At 34.0% G+C, this 22,274-nt stretch overlaps 1 protein-coding gene across 1 annotated transcript in view; it reads right to left on the reverse strand.

Moving 5' to 3' along the window:
• Positions 1 to 22,274, reverse strand: part of Wdr44 (WD repeat domain 44) — a 106,413-nt gene that overhangs the window by 35,707 nt on the left and 48,432 nt on the right. The window contains exons 5-12 of the mRNA XM_005410462.2: positions 21,564 to 21,694; positions 20,197 to 20,292; positions 18,827 to 18,963; positions 17,997 to 18,080; positions 7,907 to 8,013; positions 7,052 to 7,203; positions 5,149 to 5,287; positions 3,398 to 3,462 (exon numbers count right to left, since the gene is read on the reverse strand). Of these exons, the coding sequence (XP_005410519.1) occupies positions 3,398 to 3,462; positions 5,149 to 5,287; positions 7,052 to 7,203; positions 7,907 to 8,013; positions 17,997 to 18,080; positions 18,827 to 18,963; positions 20,197 to 20,292; positions 21,564 to 21,694 (911 nt within the window). The remainder of the gene's footprint in view (positions 1 to 3,397; positions 3,463 to 5,148; positions 5,288 to 7,051; positions 7,204 to 7,906; positions 8,014 to 17,996; positions 18,081 to 18,826; positions 18,964 to 20,196; positions 20,293 to 21,563; positions 21,695 to 22,274) is intronic.

Here is a 22,274-nt window from a genome sequence, read left to right on the forward strand (position 1 = left end):
AAAAAAAAAAAAAAAAAAAAAAAAAAAAAAAAGGCAAACAACTGTCCAAATAAAAAGGCAACTATGGGAGGGGGAAAATATTTATAAGCCAAATATCCTATAATGGTTAATACCCAAAATATATAAAGAATCCCTACAACTGAATAGCAAAAAACCAAACTAGAACCAAACCAAATAACTCAGTTAAAAATGGGCAGAGGAACTAGATATTTTACAAAGACATACAGATGAGCAACAGGTCCAAGAAAAGGAACTCATTCAACATCATACAGCATCAAGGAAACCTGATTTGCAAAAACCACAAAGATGTATTTCCTCATACCTGTTAGGATGCCTATTATAAAAAAAAAAGGCTGGAAAGAATGTGGAGAAAAAAATAATGCTTGCATACTGTTCGTGTGAATGTAAACTGGCATAACCACTATAAAAAGCAGTGTGGAGGTTCCTCAAAAAATTGAAAGTAGAGCCGCCGTGAGACCCAGTACCGCCCTTACTTCTATACAATATATACAAAGGAACTGAAGCCAGGATCTCAAAGAGGTATCTTATTTTCATGTGCACTACAGCATTACTCACAAGAGCCAAGACAGGCAAGTAACCTGAATATCTCTGGAGAGATGAATGAATGGATCAAAGAGATATGCTAAGTGAAATAAACTAGACAAAAAAGGACAAGTACTAATATCACTTGTATTGTTATAGTGAATACAGTCAAACTTATAGAAGCAGAGTGGGATGGTGGTTGGCAGGGACCACAGGAGGGGGAAATGAGGCCATATTAGTTGAAGGATACAGTTTCAGTTATATAAAATGAGAAAGTCCCAGAAGTCTACTGCACAATATAATGACTACAGTTAATAATAATGTGTTATATACTTAAAATGTGCTAGAGTGTTGATCTTAAACAGTAGCAGAGTAGGAGGAAATTTTTGGAGTTGATAGGTTTATGGTGTAGATTTTGGAGATGGGCTCATGGTTGTACAGTTATCTCTGAACTGACCCAATTGTATGTATTAAAGGTGTAGGAGTTTTTGTATGTCAACCACACCTTAATAAAGAAGTTTAAAAATTAACTTCTAATATATTACAAAATTCACTTATTTTGTTGCTCTATCTTCTTCCACTAGGATGTAACGTTTGAAACAACAAATAAGATGTCAACTCGTGAAGATTAATAGTTAAGAGTGTATGTTCTAGAGCCAGAATAGAGCTGAGTTCTAATTCTCTAATTGTTATATGTACCAATGGGGTGGGACTGGTGAGTCACTTGGTATTTCTAAGGCTCATTATGCAGCCTTGAACTTGCAGAGATCCTCCTGCTTCAGCCTTCCAAGTGCTAGGGTTACAAGCATACACAACCAAGCCCAGCTATAATGGGTACTTTTACATATTCTATTTTATATGGATGATGAGAAAACAAAAGAGTAACTATTTTAAAAGATCAAATAATACTATCACAAGGGAAAAACCACATACGTATCAGTGAAAATAAATTCCATTGTACTTACACTGTGCCTCACCTCACCTAGGGCTAGGTTAAAAGATAATTCCAGATACCAAACTTGAATGCCATGTGAAATAAACGCCTCCTTTAACTGTTTCCAAATAGAATGACAGAAGTGAAAGAAATCACAAATGATCTTTTCCCAAAAGCCAGATACAAGCTACTCAACTATTCCAGAAAAAAAATCACAGTATACCAGAGGATTACTCATTATTGTGTTAAAGAAATATGACAGTCCTCATTTAAAGGGCCTTGTATTCATTCAAAATTGTAGTTATTCAGGATTTTTAAAGTAGATGGAAGTACTCAAGAATCTGTAAGTGGGATTGGTAAAATAAGCATAATAAAAGTTGATACATAGTCTCTGTTTTTAATACTAATCAGTTCCTGGAAACTATGGTAAATTAAACTAATAAAAAGCAAACCCTTTTCATTAAAGCAAAGTAGCAAAAGTTTTCACCACTCTATTAGTTGGTGAAGGCTTTATGGAGGAAGTGGGCCATGAAGAATGGTGAATGAAATGAAGGGATACTGAAGACATCCAGATATGGGCAACACTATAAAAGAACAGAGGCATGGATTCTACACTGATTGTAGGCATACAACAATCACCGTGGGGTTATAGTCCAAGGGTACTGTATCTCTTAAGTACAATTTTTTTTTTGCCTTAAATCAGCCCAAAGCCTAGCTAGGAAGATAAACTGACAAGTAAGATGTGATAAATAACATTAATATAAAATATATATGACATACTATCAGAACAACAATGAAGAACAACTTTGCTTGCTGTATTTAGGGAAATTAATAGAAAAAGTAAGATATTTGAGCTGAATCTTGAAGAATGAGTGGGGCTTTGCGCTGAAGGAAGTGACAGAAGCCAGGTATGGGAGCACAGGCCTGCAATGTTAGTGCCTGGAAGGCTAGGGCAGGAGAATCACTGTATGTTCCAGGTGAAGTTGGAGTAACACAGTGATAATCTATCTCAAAAACCAAACAACAATCACAACAACAACAACAGAGGGGCAGGGAAGGCATTAGGGGTAAAGTAAACAGCAAGTACTGTGCTTAGGATACAAACCTCTATCTAGCAAGCAAGTAGGACACATAGGCACTAGGCAATTAGAACGAAGTTTAATAGGTAAGATAAGGCACTATTAGCATGGACCTTACTCTGAAGGTGATAAAGAGCTATGAGAGTTTTAAACCATAAAATGGCATCTATTATTATTTTTAAAATATCTAATATGGATCTTAGGGGAGGGGATTTGTTTCACGTAAGTTTACATTCATTGCATGGTATCTTAAGGAATACTGCCAATTATCTAGCAACCTTTAAATAGGAAAACTGTTTAGTTATCAATTACGATATTCCTCATTTAAAGACCTACTTGCTTAACCAACTCTTTGCACTTAGGACTGAGGTATGCTGTTGGGACTTACAAGCAGTCTCTTCTTTTGGTACAGTTTTGTACATCTTGTTATCTTGTTTATAGAGCCTCCATGCTTTTTGTACAGCATACCGTGTTTACACAATGCTGTAGCTTTATATTGTTATACATTATAGTACTGCATGTAAGTGTTATGTAAATAAAAGCAAAGTCATGAATCTGGAGTTTCCTTTAACCATTTCTTTGTTCTGAACATCGTAATGTACATATATACACAACTAACTCCACATTTAGCCATCAATTCAATTAATAACCTAGTTTCAGGAAAGGAGCACAGTGTTTAAATGAGGAATGTCTGTGTAATAGATAAACCTTATTTCTAATGATTATATTTAATTTTAATTAAGTGCCTTCATGCAACTATAATTTCTACTAAATAGAAAGGTACTTTATGGTAAACAAATCATAGTATTTCACAGTAGTAGCCATAAAATAATGAACATACCCCTGTATCTGTATCAGATTTTGATGAATTTAAACTTTCCTGAGAAGGTGACGGAGACACACGTCCTAAAAACAGCATAATAGTTGTAAAAAGGTATACTGTGTACACATACTCATGCACCAAAAATATTAAGAAATCATACAGTAATTCCTAATTAATAGTCATAGAACATGATATTATGGAAAAATGCCTTTTCTAAACAAATATAATCCCGTAAGCACCAAAATATTTGTTTGCATCTTTTTTTGGTGTGATACCAGGGATTGAACCCAAGGCCTCATGCATGCTAGGCAAGCATTTTGACACTGAACTGTACCTCCAGACCCATTTTTATCATTTTTAAATAAAAATTTTATAAAATGGATTAACCACTTCACTAAGTAATCAAAATACTGTTAAATTCTCAGTATTCATAATGAACACATTCTCATTTAAAATAACAAGCAGCAAGAACAATAAAGGGCAAGGAAAGGTGTGGGTAGTGTTACATCTCAAGAACCACTAAAATAGTTTTGCTGCTCCAGAAAATGAAAAGAAAAAAAAAAAAAAAAAAAAAAAAAAAAAACCAGCTAAAACTAAAAAACTCACTGTTTAGAAAACATAGTTTTTTTGTCAAACTGATCATCATTTTCAATTATATATTACAACATAATGCAGAAGTAAATTCACAGGGGTTTTCAAAAAACAGAGGGGCCTAGCTTGCCAGCTAAGTGAATCTCTCAAGATTTCTGTGTTCTGCAAACTGGTATTCTGTATTCTACATTGTCACCTTGGCTGTCTGTATTCTCCTTTCTCCAAATCCCTTAAAATGCTATGTTTCCAGCGTTAGGTGATTGGGAGGAGAATAGTTTGTCGAGAAAATTTATTACACATTAAATAACTATAAAGAAAAGAATCCCATAAACTTAAAGCTCCAATTTATGCCAATTTTATAAACTTTCCTGATAACACCAAACATAAATATTCTTTTTTTGTTGTTGTTCTTACTAAGACAGGGTCTCACTATGCAGTTCAGGTGAGTGCTGGGATTATAGGCATGTGCCACCATGCCCGGCTTAAACATAAATATTCTTACATAAGAATAATTGGTGTTTATATACACAATATTCTGAGGTTTTTCGATTTCACTTAATATTTTTTCATATATCCCTTGCTATATTGACAATTTGACTTTACTTTGCAAGGCTGTTTCCTTAATCATTCTTTACTCACTGTGTTGGTATATATTCTCATTCTTTTTCCAGTTTAACTACATCTTTCACTTCAGTCTGGACAGAAATGAAGATTACTAAAGAAAACTAAATGACTTTGTTTTCAGTGGTGGATGAAGTAAACTATGCACTACACTTGAAAAGGAATAGGTCAAAAGTTTTCTGCTAATACTTTACATTGAGTTTAGAGGCTTTTTGCTAGTCACTTCTGTTTTTTTAGTTTTGGATCTTATGCTTAGTAGTATTTACTGCAAATGACTGCCACATAAGGAGGGTATTTAGGCTCAGTACCTCATCACATGTTGGAGTTTCTTGGGTTTAGGGAATATTTGTTTAGGTTTTACCAGTTAAATATCCCTATCTAAAAATCCAAAACTTAAAATTCTTTAAAAATTTAAAACTTTTTGAGCATCATACTGATGTTCAACAAATTTCAGATTACATAGTAGTCTAGATTTTGGATCATGGATTCTCAACCTGTATTACACTTAAATGTAAAAATTCTACATTTCACAAGATTGTTAAATAAATCAAAAATACCTTCAGTATTGTACTTCATTCGCATATTGTTGAAATAGTCAAAAGCATTTTTTAAAGCCCATATTCTCACTACATTGTCTTGTCCAGCTGAGGCAAGTAATCGGCCACAGTGAGAAAATTTCATGGTCCAAACAGCTCCCTATAAAAACAAAAGAAAGTTCAAAGGTATTACTCTGAAAACTTTAGAGACATTAAGACAAAATTTAAAATTATGTTAAATAATAACGGCTAAGATAATACTCACATTATTCGCACCGCTTTTGGCCAGAAGTCCAGTGGCATTATAACACTACAGAATTACAGTTTACTGCAATTTAAACTAGCAAGTTCAAGACCCTAAATCATTGCCATACATTAATGGAAATGAAAGTTCCAAAGTAGCCAGAAAACATAATGAGAGAAACACAATCTTAGTGTGGGATTTCAGTCGCCTAGCTGAAATGAAGGGAGAAGAGAGAGCCCTCAGCATGACACTAACCAGCCCTAACCAGTGCTAGAAAAGAATATGGGCCACATTCACCATGACCCTCATGGCAGTGGACACTCAGAAGTAAGTATTGGAATGGTATGGTCTCCCCTTACTTTTCTCCCTAGAAGTAAGACTGTGGTACATGGCTTGAATCTGTAGATACTGAAACACTGAGGAAGTGTATGTTGGGAGGGCGGTTAAAGACTAAATTCTATTGTGACACACATTCAGGTGTATCAAAAAGATTATCCAAGTTAGAAGCACTAGCTCATTTTATTAGACTAAAATTCATTTCTACAAAACTCACGTAAATCAAAAAATTCCCATTCAGAGGCTGATACAATGAGATTCTATGTAAACATGATACCATGAGAGAGCCCCACATAGAACGAGAAAATTCATCAGGCTCCTTAGTACTATAATCATGTATGTAGATTATAAGCACCAAAATTTAAATTCTAAACTGGCTGCCATCTAATGTTCATGGCTGCTTCTTTCTAGTTAAACCAACTTTAAGACTTAAAATCTGACCAGATCCATGATCAAGCAGACAGAATCATGGTCCACTTCTAAGTTTTACTGCTATTTTCCCCGTGTTCCTACATTTTCAGGGCACAACTGTAATACAATTTGTGTACTTTCATCTATGTTGGTACATTTGAATTCTGATGGACAACACAAACTTCTACTTCTCTCCTTGTTCTACTTTAAAAATATATTGGGGTTCTGAAATACTTGTTTAAATTATTAAAATAGGGAACATATTAAACATTTTTCAAAGTGACAGACCACCCTATAATTTAACTGATTTAGACACTGGTAACTCTGCAGAGGCCTAGAATTTAAGGGCTTGATTCATCACTTCTTGAAAAATAGCTCAGAGATATATTCTACATTATTATTGCTATAATTGAGATCTGTTCCCCCAAAACTGTTATGCACTCAGGTGGGGCTTTTGGTAGGTGACTGCATCATGGCAGGGCTATACTCATCAATGGCTTGATTAATCCACTGATGCTTTCATAGCTGACTTGCTGTCAGGAGGTGGAGCCGGTTGGAGCTGGGTCACTGGGGGTGTAACCTGTATTTCCCTCCCTGGCTTCTCCCTTGTCTCTGCTTCTTAGCCAGCATGGGTCGAATAGCTTTCATCTGCCATGCTCTTTAACCATGCTGATTCTGCTTTACTGCCAAATGACCAGGGACTGCAGCCATGAGCCAAAATAAACCTCTCCTCCTTTAGGTTGTGGATGTAAGGTATTTTGTCCCAGCAATGAAAAACTGACTATGACATTTATATATTCATTATATCATATTAATATAAATTCACATTTCTTGAGTCTGCCGAGCAAAAACATATACATAAGTACAGATCAGTTTTATATACGCTAACTTATTTCTCTCAAGAAAAAGTTTGACTCCTAAAACATTACTTACCATATGTTCCCCACTAAGATCCTGTACCACTTTGACCTGATCAAAATCATAAGGTCCTTTAAAACCATGTGCTGCTTTAAATTTAACTGGTCTTGTGTAAGGCATTCCCTCGTCATCACTTGATGAAGGATCATCTTGATCAGTGTGAAACACTAAAGAGTAAAGCAACAGAAATTATTACCAGCTATATAGATATAGCTACTATCATATTTTCATATACTTACCAAGAAAGTTCATTCAATAGAGAAGCAAAATTTATCTATTACTATATATCATATTAACAGCACAGAGACTTCTGCCAGATTGCCTAGGTTTAAATCATTTATTTATTATCTGTGTGATCACAGGCAAGTTAGTCAACCTTTCTATACTTCAATTTTCTCATCTATAAAATGGGGATAAAAATCCCCACATACCACATAGGGGTTTTATAGAATTAAATGAATACAGGTAAAAATGCCTAGAACAGTGTCTGGGACATAAAAAATAATATATAAGTGCTCATTAAATTTTAAAATATCAGTACAATAATGACAAAGGCATAGGAAATTAAGATCTATGCAAACTTACAGAATTTACCTAATTTTGAAAATATTTATAAAAACGAAAATAATAACAAAACTGATTTATAACTGATTATTAAATGATCAACCCTTGTAGGCTGTCACAATCAGAAAATATGTACAAATTCATTTTTGTACTCATAGAATTAAGTGAAGTATGATTCACTAAAACACAATGTTAGATATAAAAGCACAAGTCAATAAAATAGAATGTTTTTTATGAACTATAGACTAAATTTAGATGACTGCAAATTTATTGAATATTTAGTTAAAATGTTTTTACTTTATTTACCTTCATCTCTTACACTTTTAACTTTATTTATAGCACGTTCGCCATATTCCTCAGCAAGGTGCTTTGCTCTCTTCACTGATTTTCCGAGGAACTTCTTTAACTGAGTCCTTAATAAAAATATTTTAAAACTGTATGAGCTAACTATTAAAGCTTAATAATTCACATATAAACTAAATATTAAAAGATGTTGACTAGTCAATTTGTAATAGCTAAATCTTGGAATCAACACAAATGCCCATCAAACAAGGAGGGCATAAAAAAGATGTGGTCTTTTTACACAATGAAATACTACTCAGCCATCAGGAAGGATAATTGAGACTTTTATAGGTAAATGGATGCAACTGGAGACCATACTCATCATGAAATAAATCAGACTCACACAGGTAAATATTATATTGCCTCCCTGGTGTGAGAAACTGATAGAGTAAATCAGATTCAAAATGTACAATAGATACTGTGAAATGGGAAGAAATTGTTCAAAAGGAAAAAGGAACTAGGATGGGGGAGAGGGGAAAGGAAGGAAGGGAAAAGATAAAAAAATCCAAGATACTTATGCTACTAGTTTCTCTTAGTTCACTGAAAAGAAAGGTTTGTGCTAATATCATTTGTAAAATTTTTTATGCCCATATTTTCTACTCTGATTAACTAAAGATAACAATACTCAATGTATTAACTATTACTAGTCTATTACGCTGTTGAAATTTTGCTTTACTTTTTTCCATAAAATAAAAAAGATGTGACCGATAAAATATGTTATTTAGGAATAACCTTTGCTTTACAGAAATAGTAGGTACTTGAATACCTAAGTCCCTTGACCTATGGAATAAAGATATTCCAGTTAGATTGCTAAGAAGGAAATACAGGCAATTTCTCCAGATTTATAGTATCATATATTCTAGAAATCAGCTTTTCATGTTGAATATTATACTAACTGGTAAGACACAGATGGGGAGAAGAGGGTTTAAAGTTCACACACCTGGGGCTCTATGCCTAGCTGATCTGATTTGGAGAGGATCGGGTGAGGCCATGAATATGTGGTAAGAACCAGTTTGAGAATAATGCTTTAGAAAGTAGTTCTTAAAAAACAGATTTTACCAATAAACAATAAGGTAAAGAGGATTTACTTTGAGGTTTGCATTTTTTTTTCTTTTAATTTCTTTCTTATTTTTACCTTATTTTTTCCCCTCTTTTTGTTTGTTCTTTTCTTTTTTTTAATCTAATTCCATTTGATTCCTTTTACTGCTTAACAGGATCCTTTATCTCACTTTTTTCTCTTGATCTTTAACTGATTTTTCAAATTTTATTTCTTTCATTCTCTCCTTGTCCATTCCCTCTGTCTTTACTAGTATAAGCATTATGCTTTATTAATCTTTAGATAGTTAACTCTCTAATATTACTGTTGAATTCTTCTCTATTGTTAGTTGAGGTATATTTCTTACATTTAGTAGTCAGTATTAGCATTGTCTTTAAACTATAATGACACATTTCTTTACTATGGCTAAGGGTGGTACAATATTTGTTCTTATGGTATGTCAATATCCAGTTTGTCTTTGACTCTATTATTGTTGCTAATTTTGTTGCTATTGTCAGGGTGGTATAGTTGCTGCTATTAATTGGTTTTCTCTGAATTCCAACACCTGCACTGTCTTTGTGTCATTAACAATACTATGGTCCATTTTGAAAGAACTGAGTGCTGGGCCAATTATATAGCATCTTCCCCTACCAAATTAATGGAGGGGGCTGGAACATGAGACAAAGGTAAAGGCCTGTAGTTAGCCATGTCCAGAGTGTATTACTGAAAAGTAGACACTAAATAAATAGATCTCCATTCTAGCAACAAAGCCTTTCCAATATAATCAACTCCCAAACCCCTGTGCATGTGCACAGATAAATGCATGTGCACATGCAAACACACAACACCTGCCAATAGAAAGATGAGAGGACAAGGTAATAAAATGCCTCCAAAAAACCCCAACTCCATTGAAGGTGATCCATGGGGAAAAGGGGATAAAATGAAAAGCAGTACAGCTCAATTACTTGAAATGATAAAAGACAAGATAAAAAACAGATCAATAAAGTGCTCAAGGAGCTCAGAGAAGATATAACCAGACAGAGAATAGACTTTAAAACAAAACAGTGAGTTTATAGAAGGCACTATTAAAAAGCTAGCTGAGCTAAATAAAATGATACAAAACACAAATGACCATTTTATCAAGAAACTAGAAATCATAAAAAGATCCCAAACACAAATCCAAGAGATTAAAAACTCTTTCTATTGAAAATAATCTATGGACAACAGAAGTGGCATATGTGAGGACAGAGCATCATCCCTTGAAGAAGATAGGACTGATGCCTGTGACCATATACTTAGAAATACTTTAAAAATAATGAGAGAATATGAAAAATGGATCCAAAGGCTGATGGACAATGCAAAGATAAATAATTAAACATGAACTAGAATTAGTGAAAAATCAGAAGACAGCACAAATGGCATAAAAAACCTGTTCACAGAAATAACAGCAGAAAACTTTATGTATATAGGGAAAGGATTTAACACATAGATAAATGAGGCATACAGAACTCCAAAAAGCCATAACCAGAAAAGAGCTTCTCCGTAACACATCACAGTCGAAATCCCAGAAGTCCAACACAAGAACCAAATCTTCCAAGCTGTTAAGAGAAAAGTGTTACGTAAATCACTTAGAAAGGTGTGCCCACTAGAATTACAGGGGACATTTCAGTATGACCCTTAAAGGTCAGCAGAGCCTGGAGTAGAGTATGTAAACCCTAAAAGAAAACCACTTCCAATCCAGACTGGTATTTCCTACAAAACTATTTTTCAGAATTCCTGGAGAAGTAATATCTTTCACCATAAAGAACACTTTAAGAAATTCATGACCAACAAACCAGCACTCCAAAAAAATTCTAAAGGATATCCTGGAAAGAGACAATGAAGCCAACAATGCCAAAATGTCTAGTAGGATCAATACATAAGGCAGCATGAGCAGAAAAGCAGAAGGGGAAAAAAAATGAAATTGGCAACTGGAAAATAATGCAATGAAAAGAACAAGTTAATACCTTTCATTAATACTTCTCAATGATAATGGTCTTCATTCACCAATCAACAGACACAGCTTGGCAGAATAAAACAAAAAAAAAACCCAACAGTATGCTATATGAAAGAAATACACTTAAATCTAAAAAGAAATTCACAGATTAAAAAGTGAAGGATAAAAAACAATATTCTATACAAGGGAAATGGCAAAACAAGCAGGAGTAGCAATGCTATTATTGGACAAAGTAAACATAAAGCTAAACCAGTAGCTCACTACTACATATTGCTTAAGAAAACAATTTAAAAAAAAACAATTAAACAGGAAAATATAAAAGTTATTAACATATATGCACCAAAAAGAGGCAAACCCAATTCATAAGACAAACACTACTTGACATAAAAGATCCCATAGACATCAACAAAATTATAGTGGGGGATGTCAATACACCAGAACCAAATTGATACATCAACTAGACAAAACAAAAAACAAAAAAACGCCCCAAAAATATTAAAGTAGAAATAAATCTTGAAACAAACTGACTACCTATGGAGTATTTCATCTGAGAACAGAATATGTGTTCTTTGCAGAACACAGAACTTTCTCCAAGGCAGACCACAGACAACTCCATAAAGCATGTTTAAGCAAATGAAAAAGAATAAAAATTATTCCATGCATATTATTAGATCATAGTGCAATGAAACTAGAAATCAAGGGCAAAAGAAACCAGAGAAAATATGCAAACATATGGAAATTAAACAATACACTCTTCAGTAATTAATGGGTCACAGAAGAATTCAAGGAAGAGATGACATAGCTCCTAGAATCAAAGGATAACTACAGTAAAAGATACCATAACTTAAAAGGACCTAATGAAATCAATCCTAATAAGAAATTTAAAGCTATAGATGCCTACATGAGAACAACAAAGTCCAAATAACTAACCTAATGACAATCCTCAAGGTCCTGGTAAAACAAGAACAATCCAAATCTGAAGATATTATAAGGAAGGAAATTGTAAACATCAGAGCAAAAATTAATGAAGTTGAGACTAAAAATATTAAGAATGAATGAGTCAATGAAGAAGCAAAGAGTAAGTAAAACCAAGAACTGGTTCTACAAAAGAAAAACAAAGTAGACAAAACATTACCCAATCTTCCCAAAAAAAGAAAAAAAAGACCCACTCCAATGCAAATACAAATGAAAAATATGAAATCACAAAAGATACTGGCAAAATCCAGATTATTAGTAACTACGTTGAAAACCTGTATTCCAATATATTGAAGAATCCTCAAGAAATGGACATTCCTAGATACATATGCACTACCAAAACTTAAACAAGAAGATATTAAAAACCCTGAATAGTCCAATAAAAGGCCATGAAATTGAAGCAGTAATAAAAAGAACCTACCAACTAAGTTAAGCCCAGGACCAGATGGATTCATAGCTGGATTTTACAAGAACTTCAGGCAAGATTGAAGGTCAGTATTATTCAAATTCTTCAATGAAACTGAGAGGGACAGAGTACTCCCAAACTCATTCCTGGAAGCTAACATGACCCTGATTCCAAAATCAGACAAGGACCACCCCCACAAAAGAAGAAAACTACAGTTAAATCTCTTTAATGAACATATATGTAAAAGTCTTCACCAAGACACTGGCAAACAAAATGTAAGAAATCATCAAAATGATCATACATCATGATCAAGTAGAAGTCACTGAAGGGATGCAGAGATGGTTCAACATATGAAAATCAATACATATAATACATCACATAAATAGGACAAAAATCACATAATTCCAACAGATTCAAAAAAGGCCTTTGACAAAACCCAATATCCATTCATGACAAAAAAAAAAAAAAAATCCCGTGAAGAAAATAGGCATAGAAGGACCTTATCTGAATCTGATAAAAGCTACTTTTGACAAACCTATTTCCAATATCATATTAAGTGGGGAAAAGCTGAAAGCTTTCCCTCTAAAATTGGGAACAAGACAACAATGTTCACTATCACTATTCCTGTTTAATACAGTATTAGAAACATTAGCCAGAACAATCAGGCAAGAGAAAGAAATACAAGGAAGAAGTCAAACTTTCCTTATTTCCTTCTATATACAAAAGACCCAAAAAACTGTACTAAAGGACTCCCAGAAGTAATCAACAAATTTGGTAATGTACAGGATACAAAATCAACACACCAAAATCAATAGGATGCCTATATACCAATAATGGACCCATTGAGAAAGAAGTTAGGAAAACAACACCATTCATAATGGCTTCAAAATAATGAAATAGTTAGGAATTGACCTAACCAAGGAAATGAAAGAGTTCGTAAACAAAAACTGTAGTACTCTGAGGAATGAGATCAAAGAAGACTTCAGAAATTGGAAAGATATGCCCTGGTCCTGGGTAGGCAGAATATTGTCAAAATGACCATATTTCAAAAGGTGACATACAGATTTAATGCAATCCAAATGAAAATACCAGCATTCATTACAGAACTAGAGAAAACAATCCTAAAATTCTTATGGAAGCAGAAGAGAGAATACCAAAACCAATCCTAGGCAACCAGAGCAAAGAAGAGCAAAGTAACCCAATCCCAGACTTCAAGTTATATTACAAAGCTACAGTGATAAAACAACATGTTACTGGCACAAGAACAGATGTGTGGGGCCAAGGATATAGATTAGTGGCACGAGCACCTGCCTGGCAAGTGCAACGCTGAGTTGGTTCTTGGTACAAAAAAAAAATAACAGATGCATGGACCAATGGAACAAAACAGAGGATTTGGAAATGACTCCAGCTATGTTCAGTCATTTAGTCTTTGACAAAGGGGCTAAAAACATACTCTGAAGGAAAGATAGTCTCTTAAGCAAATGGTGCTGGGAAAACTGATATCCATGAGCAGAAAATTGAATCTACGCCCATATGTCTCACCATGTACTAAAGTAAAATCAAAATGGCTCAAAGGTTTAGACGTTAAAACTAAAACACTTAACCTGCTGGAAGTTAAAATACTGTAGGTAAAACTCTTGAAGACATAGGCATAGGTAAGGAATTTCTGAACAGAACCTAAATTGCACAAGAGATAACATCAATTACCAACAAGCGGATGTCAAATTAAAAAGCTTCTGCACAGCAAAGGAAAAACCAACAGAGTAGAGAGATAACCTATATCAGGAAAAGAAAATGCCAGCTATTCATAGACAGAAGACTAGTATCTAGATAAGAATTCTAAAAAAAATTAGACGCCCCCTAAAATAAAAGGTCCATTCAAAGAACTAACAGACAACTCTCAGAAGTACAAATGGCTAATAAGTCAGGAAAATATGTTCCACATCTCTGGCCATTAGTTAAATGCAAATAGAAAGAACTGACATTTCATCTTACTCCAGAAAGACTGGTGATCATCAAGAAATCAATAATTGCTAGAGAAGCTGCAGGGTAAAAGCAACCCCTCTTCATTTTTGGTGAGAATGTAAACTAGTACAACAAATACAGAAATCAGTATGGAAGTTTCTCAAAAAACTAAAAATAGAAATTCCATTTGACCCAACTAGTCCCCTTCTAGGTACCTTCCTGAAATGGTTAAACATATCATATCACATGGATATAACATGCACACCATGTCCATAGCAGCACATCTCATAATAGCTAAAACTTAGAAGTGGCTTATATGTTCATCAACAGATGAATGGGTAAAGGAAAATGTGGGTTTTATACATAATGGTGTACTACACTGCCATAAAGGATAAACTTAAATCATTTGTAGGGAAATGGATGTACCTTAAAAAACCATAATGTTATGAAATCAATCAGACACACAAGCTTACATACTGCATGGTTTCTCTTATATAAGAAACCTGAACTCTAAATAAATGAAGGAGCAAAATAAAAGATAATAGGAATCAGGGAGTGGCTGAGGATACAGCTCAGTGGCACAGAGCCTACCTGGCAAGTGTGAAGTCCTGAGTTTGATTCCCAGTACAAAAAAAAAAATAGGAATCAGGGAGATAGATTTTTTCCAAAAGGGAAGGGAATCAGGAGATGGTGAGGGAGGCAGGAGGGGACATGATGGGGATGTAAAAAAGAATTAAGATGTGTTATATATACAGGCCAACTCCTTATGATGAATGTAATAATTACATAATCCAAACATGTACTAATAAAAATAAAAATTTATAGAAGAGGAATTTACTTATAAAATACAATGCTTGTTAGCCTAAAATGTCCTTTGCACTTTCTCTTTCTGTTTGCATATTTGTACAATGTAACACAAGTATGCACTTCAAACATCCATTCATAGGATTTATTTATTGATTTTTTTCAATGATATTAGCTTCAAATTTTTTATTTTAAGAGTATAAAAAACAGGAGCTGGGGATTTAGCTCAGCGGCAAAGTGCCTGCCTGGCAAGTGCAAGGTCGTGAGTTCAGTTCCCAATACCGGAGAAAAACCAAAAAAAAAAAAAAAAGAGTATAAAAAACCAAGCACAGTACATGATACTTAAAACCAAAACCATTTACAAGTCAGGTGTAAAGTTTTACCAGTTCATGAGATCTCAAGATGTTACAGGTAGCAGTTTTAAAAATTTGCTAAGCTATTTATATGTATATATGATGCTCACTACTATAGTGGTTAGGATAGGTAAGAGGTAGAAAAAAAATGTCTCTAATAGAAGAATGGCTAAAAATGTATGGAATATAATAAAATGAATGAGACAAATCTCAGTTCATTAAATGTGTTAAACTCTTAGTCACTTCAGTGCCTTTGTACATGTGGTTATTTATAACTGAAATATCCCTCCCCTGGCTAATTTCTATTCACTTTTTAGGTGTCAGATCAAATACCTCTCCCTCAAAAAGACTAGCTTTCTTGTTGTATATGCCAAAATCCTAAAGTTTTCTTTTTGTAGTGATCACTGTAAGTGTACCTAGATTCATCTGCATAATTACATGTTTAGTGTCTGTCTCTTCCATTTACTGGGAAGCTCTGTGAGGGCAGAGACTTAATTGGAATTGTCTCCTTAAATGTTGTATTACCAGCACCTAATACCCACGTCTGGTGCGAAGGAAGACTGCAGTATATTTACTGTTGGTGCTGATATGAAGATTTGTCCAAAGTATTAATATCATATAGTTTCTCATATAAGAGAAAGTATAAATAAATTATAGAGCAAAATAAAATGTAGGCAATAGCAAATAGGGAGACAGATTTTTTTTTTTGCAAATGGGAAGGGAACCAAGAGATAGAGGGAAGGGAAAGGGACGTAAAAAGAATTAAGATGTGTTATGTACATGTACCAACTTCCTACAGTGAATGTAATCATTATGTACTACAATCACACACTAATAAAAAGTTACAAAAAATGAAACAGAACAATCCTAGTTTTGTGAGAAAGAAACTTCTGTGGGTAATACATCAAACTACTACATGATTATTTCTGGGGGTGAGATTATAAGAAATTTTCATATCCTATTTTATATACTTCTCTTATTACTTTTGATAATCAAAAAGATTATTAAACAACCATTTCTAAACCCAATATAAGGTCTCTATTACGTATAACTCTAAAGATTTATATTTTATTTTAAAAGCCAAGAAAATGTTTTAATCATTTTAGATGAGATTATTTCTAAAACACATACTTTTATGCCTTGTTAAATGCCAATTAATATTTGATCAGTTTCTTTCCTTGATGTACAGGGTCGCTGTTACCATTTTTTACAAGCAAGGCCTTGCAAGCAGTTTTTAGTTGGGCCATATTATTGGTTTCCCCTTAGTCTCTGAGGCCCATAGGCAGGATCTGGGGAAGCCAGAAACCTGAGCCAATCTCTTCTGCCCATTAGTTGCCTCATCATTTTACCTCAGCTTTCAGTGCAAATATGATTATGTTCTACATTTGTCATGGCATGAGGAAGTGCTGCTGTTCAGATAGTTGTGTGATATGAATCCGTTTATCATTTTTTGACTGATGTCTTACAATAAGAATGTGACCTGATATTCTTGTGTTAACTTACATGCTTACAGTTTGCTGCTTCTACTTTGTTGTGATCTGAGATACTAGATGGCAAGATTTTTTTTTTTTTAGTATAAGGCAAAGAATAATGGCTAAATAACCCCAGAAGCTTTTCTCTTCAAAAAATGAGCTTTAGTGCATGGACTGTGTGAAAGCTCTCCTGGCTATTTATCTGTCTCCTGAATAATTCCTAATTCTCAGGTTCCTGATAGTGCTAGAATGCCAAATTTCAGATATCTGAAGTGTTAACACATACCGGCTCTGTAGGAAGTACAATTTATATGCCTACCACTGTGTTAGACATTTGTGGGGGTAAAAAGAAGGACAGTAAGATGAAAATTCTTTTGCAACATATGGTTTAGTTGTTGAATATGTACTTCTTTCACTTTTTAGATAAGAAAATACTTTAATAATGAGAAAGGGAAGAAGTAAGTTATATGGACTATTAAGTATTACAGAAATTGGGAAAGGAAAAGTTGCTATGAATTAGGGTAGTCAAGAAGAATCACACATAGGTGAATTTAGAAAGACAAATACGATTTGCAGGGATGAAGAGGAAAAGGGAAGATAACCTCAAGGATAATCATTTTCTTTAGTAATACTTCTGATATGTAACACCACAAAAATAATACAGGGATGATATAAAACATATTGCTTATTTACTATTATGTCAGATGCTTTAAAACTGGCTGGCTATTAATAGTATCACTTGGGACAAGGAGTTGTGGTGGTGGTGAACAGACATGTAAACTAGTAGAGCACAGATTTAAAACAGTATGGCAGTCCTCATATTTTTCTAATAAATGCTTGATATGAAAAGTAATACTATTGGGTGTGGTGGTGCACACCTGTAATCCCAGCATCTGGGAGACTGATGCAGGAAGATCACTGGGAGTTGCAGGCTAGTCTGGGCTACTTAGAGAGTTCAAGGCCAGCCTGAACAACATAGTGAGACCTTATCTCAAAGAAAAAAAAAAGGAAAGAAGAGAAAAAGAAAAGTGCTGTACTGTAACTCACGTTTTCTGTTTTAATCTTCCACCATCAGTATCTGTTGGCTGAGACTGTAACTTCTCTTCATCATCTGACTGTGCTGCGTCATTGCTACAAGAAGGGGAAGTTGTTTTAAAAGAAAGCATTTCTCCTATATTTTTAAAAAATCTCCTTAAATGTACTATATAATCAACTAATCAGAGTAAGAAAAAACTATATTAATAATCTTCATATGATTTTAGCTTAAATGATGATCCTGAAAATTCAATGGCTTTAGAGACTGAAGAATAAACTTTAAGCAAGGCAACACAAAAAATTTAAGTGAATGCAATTTAGTAACTTATGAAAAACCTATGGCAAACAACCTTTTTGCTGGGAAAAATGTAGTGCACAGAAATGTTAAAAAATAACTAGTAAATATCTTCTTCCCTACTCACCACATATATCATGCGTTATATTTAATAAAGAAGCACTTGCTTTTCTAGAAATTTCTCCTTTTATCTACCTATATTTTACAGTAGAGTCAATCACTTCACTCTAAAGCTATTTTCTGGCTCTACAAAACCAGTACAAGCACTTACAAAAGCAAGGTTTCAGAAGAGTGGGTGTTCATCCCACATGGCTTTTTAGCCTCAGTATGTTTCTATATTGTTCGTAGTATAATATAAATCATTTTTAAGAGAAAACTAAATACTCTAGGGTTTAGGATTTATAGTACTCAGTTGTAAGAGAGAACAAGATTAAAGAACATATAACTATTTTAATTCCAAGTCCAAATTAGGGACTGCCATAGCTCATAAACAGAGAAACCTTCACTACTTGGAAATACTATAAATGATAACAAAATTCGGACATACCTTACATATTCCTTTGTCCTTCTCATGATGTGTAGAGTGAGCGGATTAATACCCGTTGGCAGTTTCTCTTCGGCAAGACTTAAAGGTATTTCTTCTCCAGTATCCAGGTTCTTAATCATTACACTGGCTAAAATTTCCTGAGGTAAGAATAACACCAAGATAATTATATTTTTGAGTCTACAAGGACCTCAAGAATTTAAGGACTTTTTAGACACTGTACATTCAATACTGCACATGATAACTTTTAACATTTTTATTGAGATACAGTTCACATACCACAAAAATGCACTTAAAGAATATAATTCAATGGCTTTTAAGATATTCAGAGTTGTGCAACCATTACCACTAAATTAGAATATTTATATCATCCCAAAAGGAAACCACCTACTCATTAGCACTCACATTTCACTTCCCTCTCCTCCTGGCCTCAGGCAATTATTAATCTAATTTCAGTCTACGGATTTGCCCTTTTCAGGCATTTCATATAAATTCAATCATGTAGGTTTTTGTGTCTGGATTCTTTCACTTAGCATGCTGTCTTCAAGGTTCAGCCATGTTGTAGCATATATCAACACTTCATTCCTTTGAACTGATGAATGGATATACTATCCATGTATCAGTACGCACAGTTGGGTTGTTTCCACTTTGGACAATGACAAACAATGCTAGTATGAATATCTGTACATTTTTTGTGTGCATGTTTTCATTTTGCTTCAGTGTATGCATAGGAATGGAGTTGCTGGGTAAGGGTAACATTATGCATAATAATTCAAGGAACTGGCAAACTGCTTTCCAAAGTACAGTAGTTTTTTAAAATGTGCTGCTTTAAAAAATACCTTACTTCAAAACTTCATTCTAAGTAAATTGGCCAATACATCTGCATTTATTCCAGTATATGACATGAAAGGGCAAGTTTAAGTCAGAGTTACAAAATGCAACATACATAAGAACCAAAAATAAAGATAATTTTCAATACGATTTTTGACCTAGCAGTAATTTATTATATATTTCAAAATAAATAGGAGTCCAAAGGTTCCTAACATAAAAATGATAGATTCTTAAAAAGATGGAAATGTCAAACACCTTGATTTGATCATGAAACACTGTATACAGGTATCAAATAATTAGACTGTACCACATACATATAAATAAATAGTAAATGTCAATTATAAAGAAAATATTGAATTGTGGTAAACTACACATAACACAAAATTTACCATTTTAACCATTTTTAACTGCATACATCAGGGTCATTAATTATATTCACACTGCTCTGCAATCACCACCCATCTCCAGAACCGTATCATCTTACATTATAATTGTTATATTTTATGTTTTGAAGAACAGTAGCAAAAAATCTCAAATTCTACCTCATCAGTGAGTTCTCTCCCAGAGTTGGATCTAGGTCTCTGAGGGCCCATCACTTCACCTGCTATTGTCTGTCCATCAGGTGATTTTCCATTTTCCTGAAATTTTATAAACACAAAGTAGAGTTAATTTCTATAAATTTTTATTATTCATTACCACACACAAAGAATTCCATAATTAAGATCATGCCCCCATCTCAGTCCTTTATTATTTCTAGCACACTGAAAAACATTAGGTATCAAAACTACTGCTGACCATGAAATAATGCCTTAGCAGTCTTAAAAACAAATAACTGCTTTATTCGAACCTAGCCAAAAGCCAGCTCTTTGCTAAGGCTGCTGCTAATTCAGGCTACACACAGACAGCTCCATGACAGGAGCCGGAAACTTTTTTCCAGAAGAGCCAGATAATATATTTTATCATTTTTAGTTCATATACAGTTTCTGTTGCATATTCGTCCACTTTTTTTGAAAAAAAAAAAAAAAAATCCTTTAGAAGTGCAAAGACCATTTCTATCTTAAAAACTGTAGCAGACTTTTGTGAAAGGGAAGGGGACCAAAGGATAGAGGGTAAGGGAAGAAGGGACAGGAAGGGAAATAAAAAGAATTATGGTATACTGTGGAAATATACCAATTCACAATGAATGTAATCCCTCTGTGCTGCAAATATATACTAATATAAATAAAAACTAAAAAACAACTTTGTAAAAATAATTTACAGACCAAGTTTAGCTTAGAAAACCAGGCTGCTATAGATACTCTAAGGCTGTAACACAACTACATTGTCATATCTCCCAGTTGGCTACGCTGTCCCACCTCAGCTATTGAGATAGCTGAGTCCCAGAAGTGACGCTGAGTACCAGAATTTGGCTGTAGTAAAATCCATAGTATCTGTCCTTTTTATAGTCTACTGCCTAGTAAATGAAATGGTTTTCTTTTTATGATTAGGAAGAGGAAATTTAAAAAAAGTCCCCCACTTTTGATCAATGTAAGTTAGGTAAATGAAGAGTGACTTAGTTGGTATTGATTACTGTCAATAATATTATAAACAGCAGCATCTGTCAGTTTTTGAATACCTGTTACCTTCCACATACTTGACACACTTTAGCTCATTCAATCCTTGCAAAAAACCATCAAGGATGGTATTTTTCTTGTTTTATCAACAGAGCGACAAAGACTCAGAATGCTAAATAGCTTGCTAGGTTCACTCAGCTAGTTACGAGCAGGGCTACACAAGGGAAGTAAGGAGCCCAAATTTGGGACAAGAAAATATGTGGCTTACAGAAGAAAGAGGATTCAATAACCAACAAATCAGCCAGTTATATAAAGTATAATAAAGTCTGGATTGACTATAATATTAATTTACCAACCTGAGCAGTAACTATTTTATCTCCACTGGTAGCACTGGCCAAATCAAGAGAAGGGTGAGAATCCCTGACTGTACCCTCTGAGGCCATGTTTGTAGTCAGGAGAGAATCAGATGGAATATTCTCTTTCGGTACTGCAACGATAATAACAACAACAAAAACAACAACTAGTATTTCTATCAGGTCTTACGTATATACCTTAAAGGTGCTTTAACTTTATTTGTGTGATTCTTGCAACAAGCCTGTGAAGAAAGTGGCTTTATTACTCTTTTTTCTATATAGGGAAATTATGGTTCAAATGAGTTATTTAACTTTCTCAAGAATAAACAGCTCTAGCCAAAAGTGGCGATATACACAACCGTACTTCTAGCACTGTGGAGGCTAAGGTGGGAGAATGCTAGCAATTCAAGACCAGCCTAAGCACTGCAGTGAGACCATGTCTCTTTAAAAACATCAGAAAGAAAAAGACTACCCAGGCTCATACATTCAGAGATGCAGTATTTGAATTCAGACCTTAACTCTCCAAATCCCATGTCCTTTCACCATGCCATACGATTTTCTCAGACGGTAATAGATCTGAAAGAGTGGAGTCTGCTGAAATATTTAATAATAATATAATACCACCAATGTAAACATTTTTACTTTTTGTCTATTTCTAAAGGACTAATTTTTATAACTTGGACACTAGTGTGGTTCTACATAGCATAAACTAAA

Source organism: Chinchilla lanigera, unplaced genomic scaffold (assembly GCF_000276665.1).
Source record: "Chinchilla lanigera isolate Chin_1 unplaced genomic scaffold, ChiLan1.0 scaffold00133, whole genome shotgun sequence".
Lineage (NCBI taxonomy): Eukaryota > Metazoa > Chordata > Mammalia > Rodentia > Chinchillidae > Chinchilla > Chinchilla lanigera.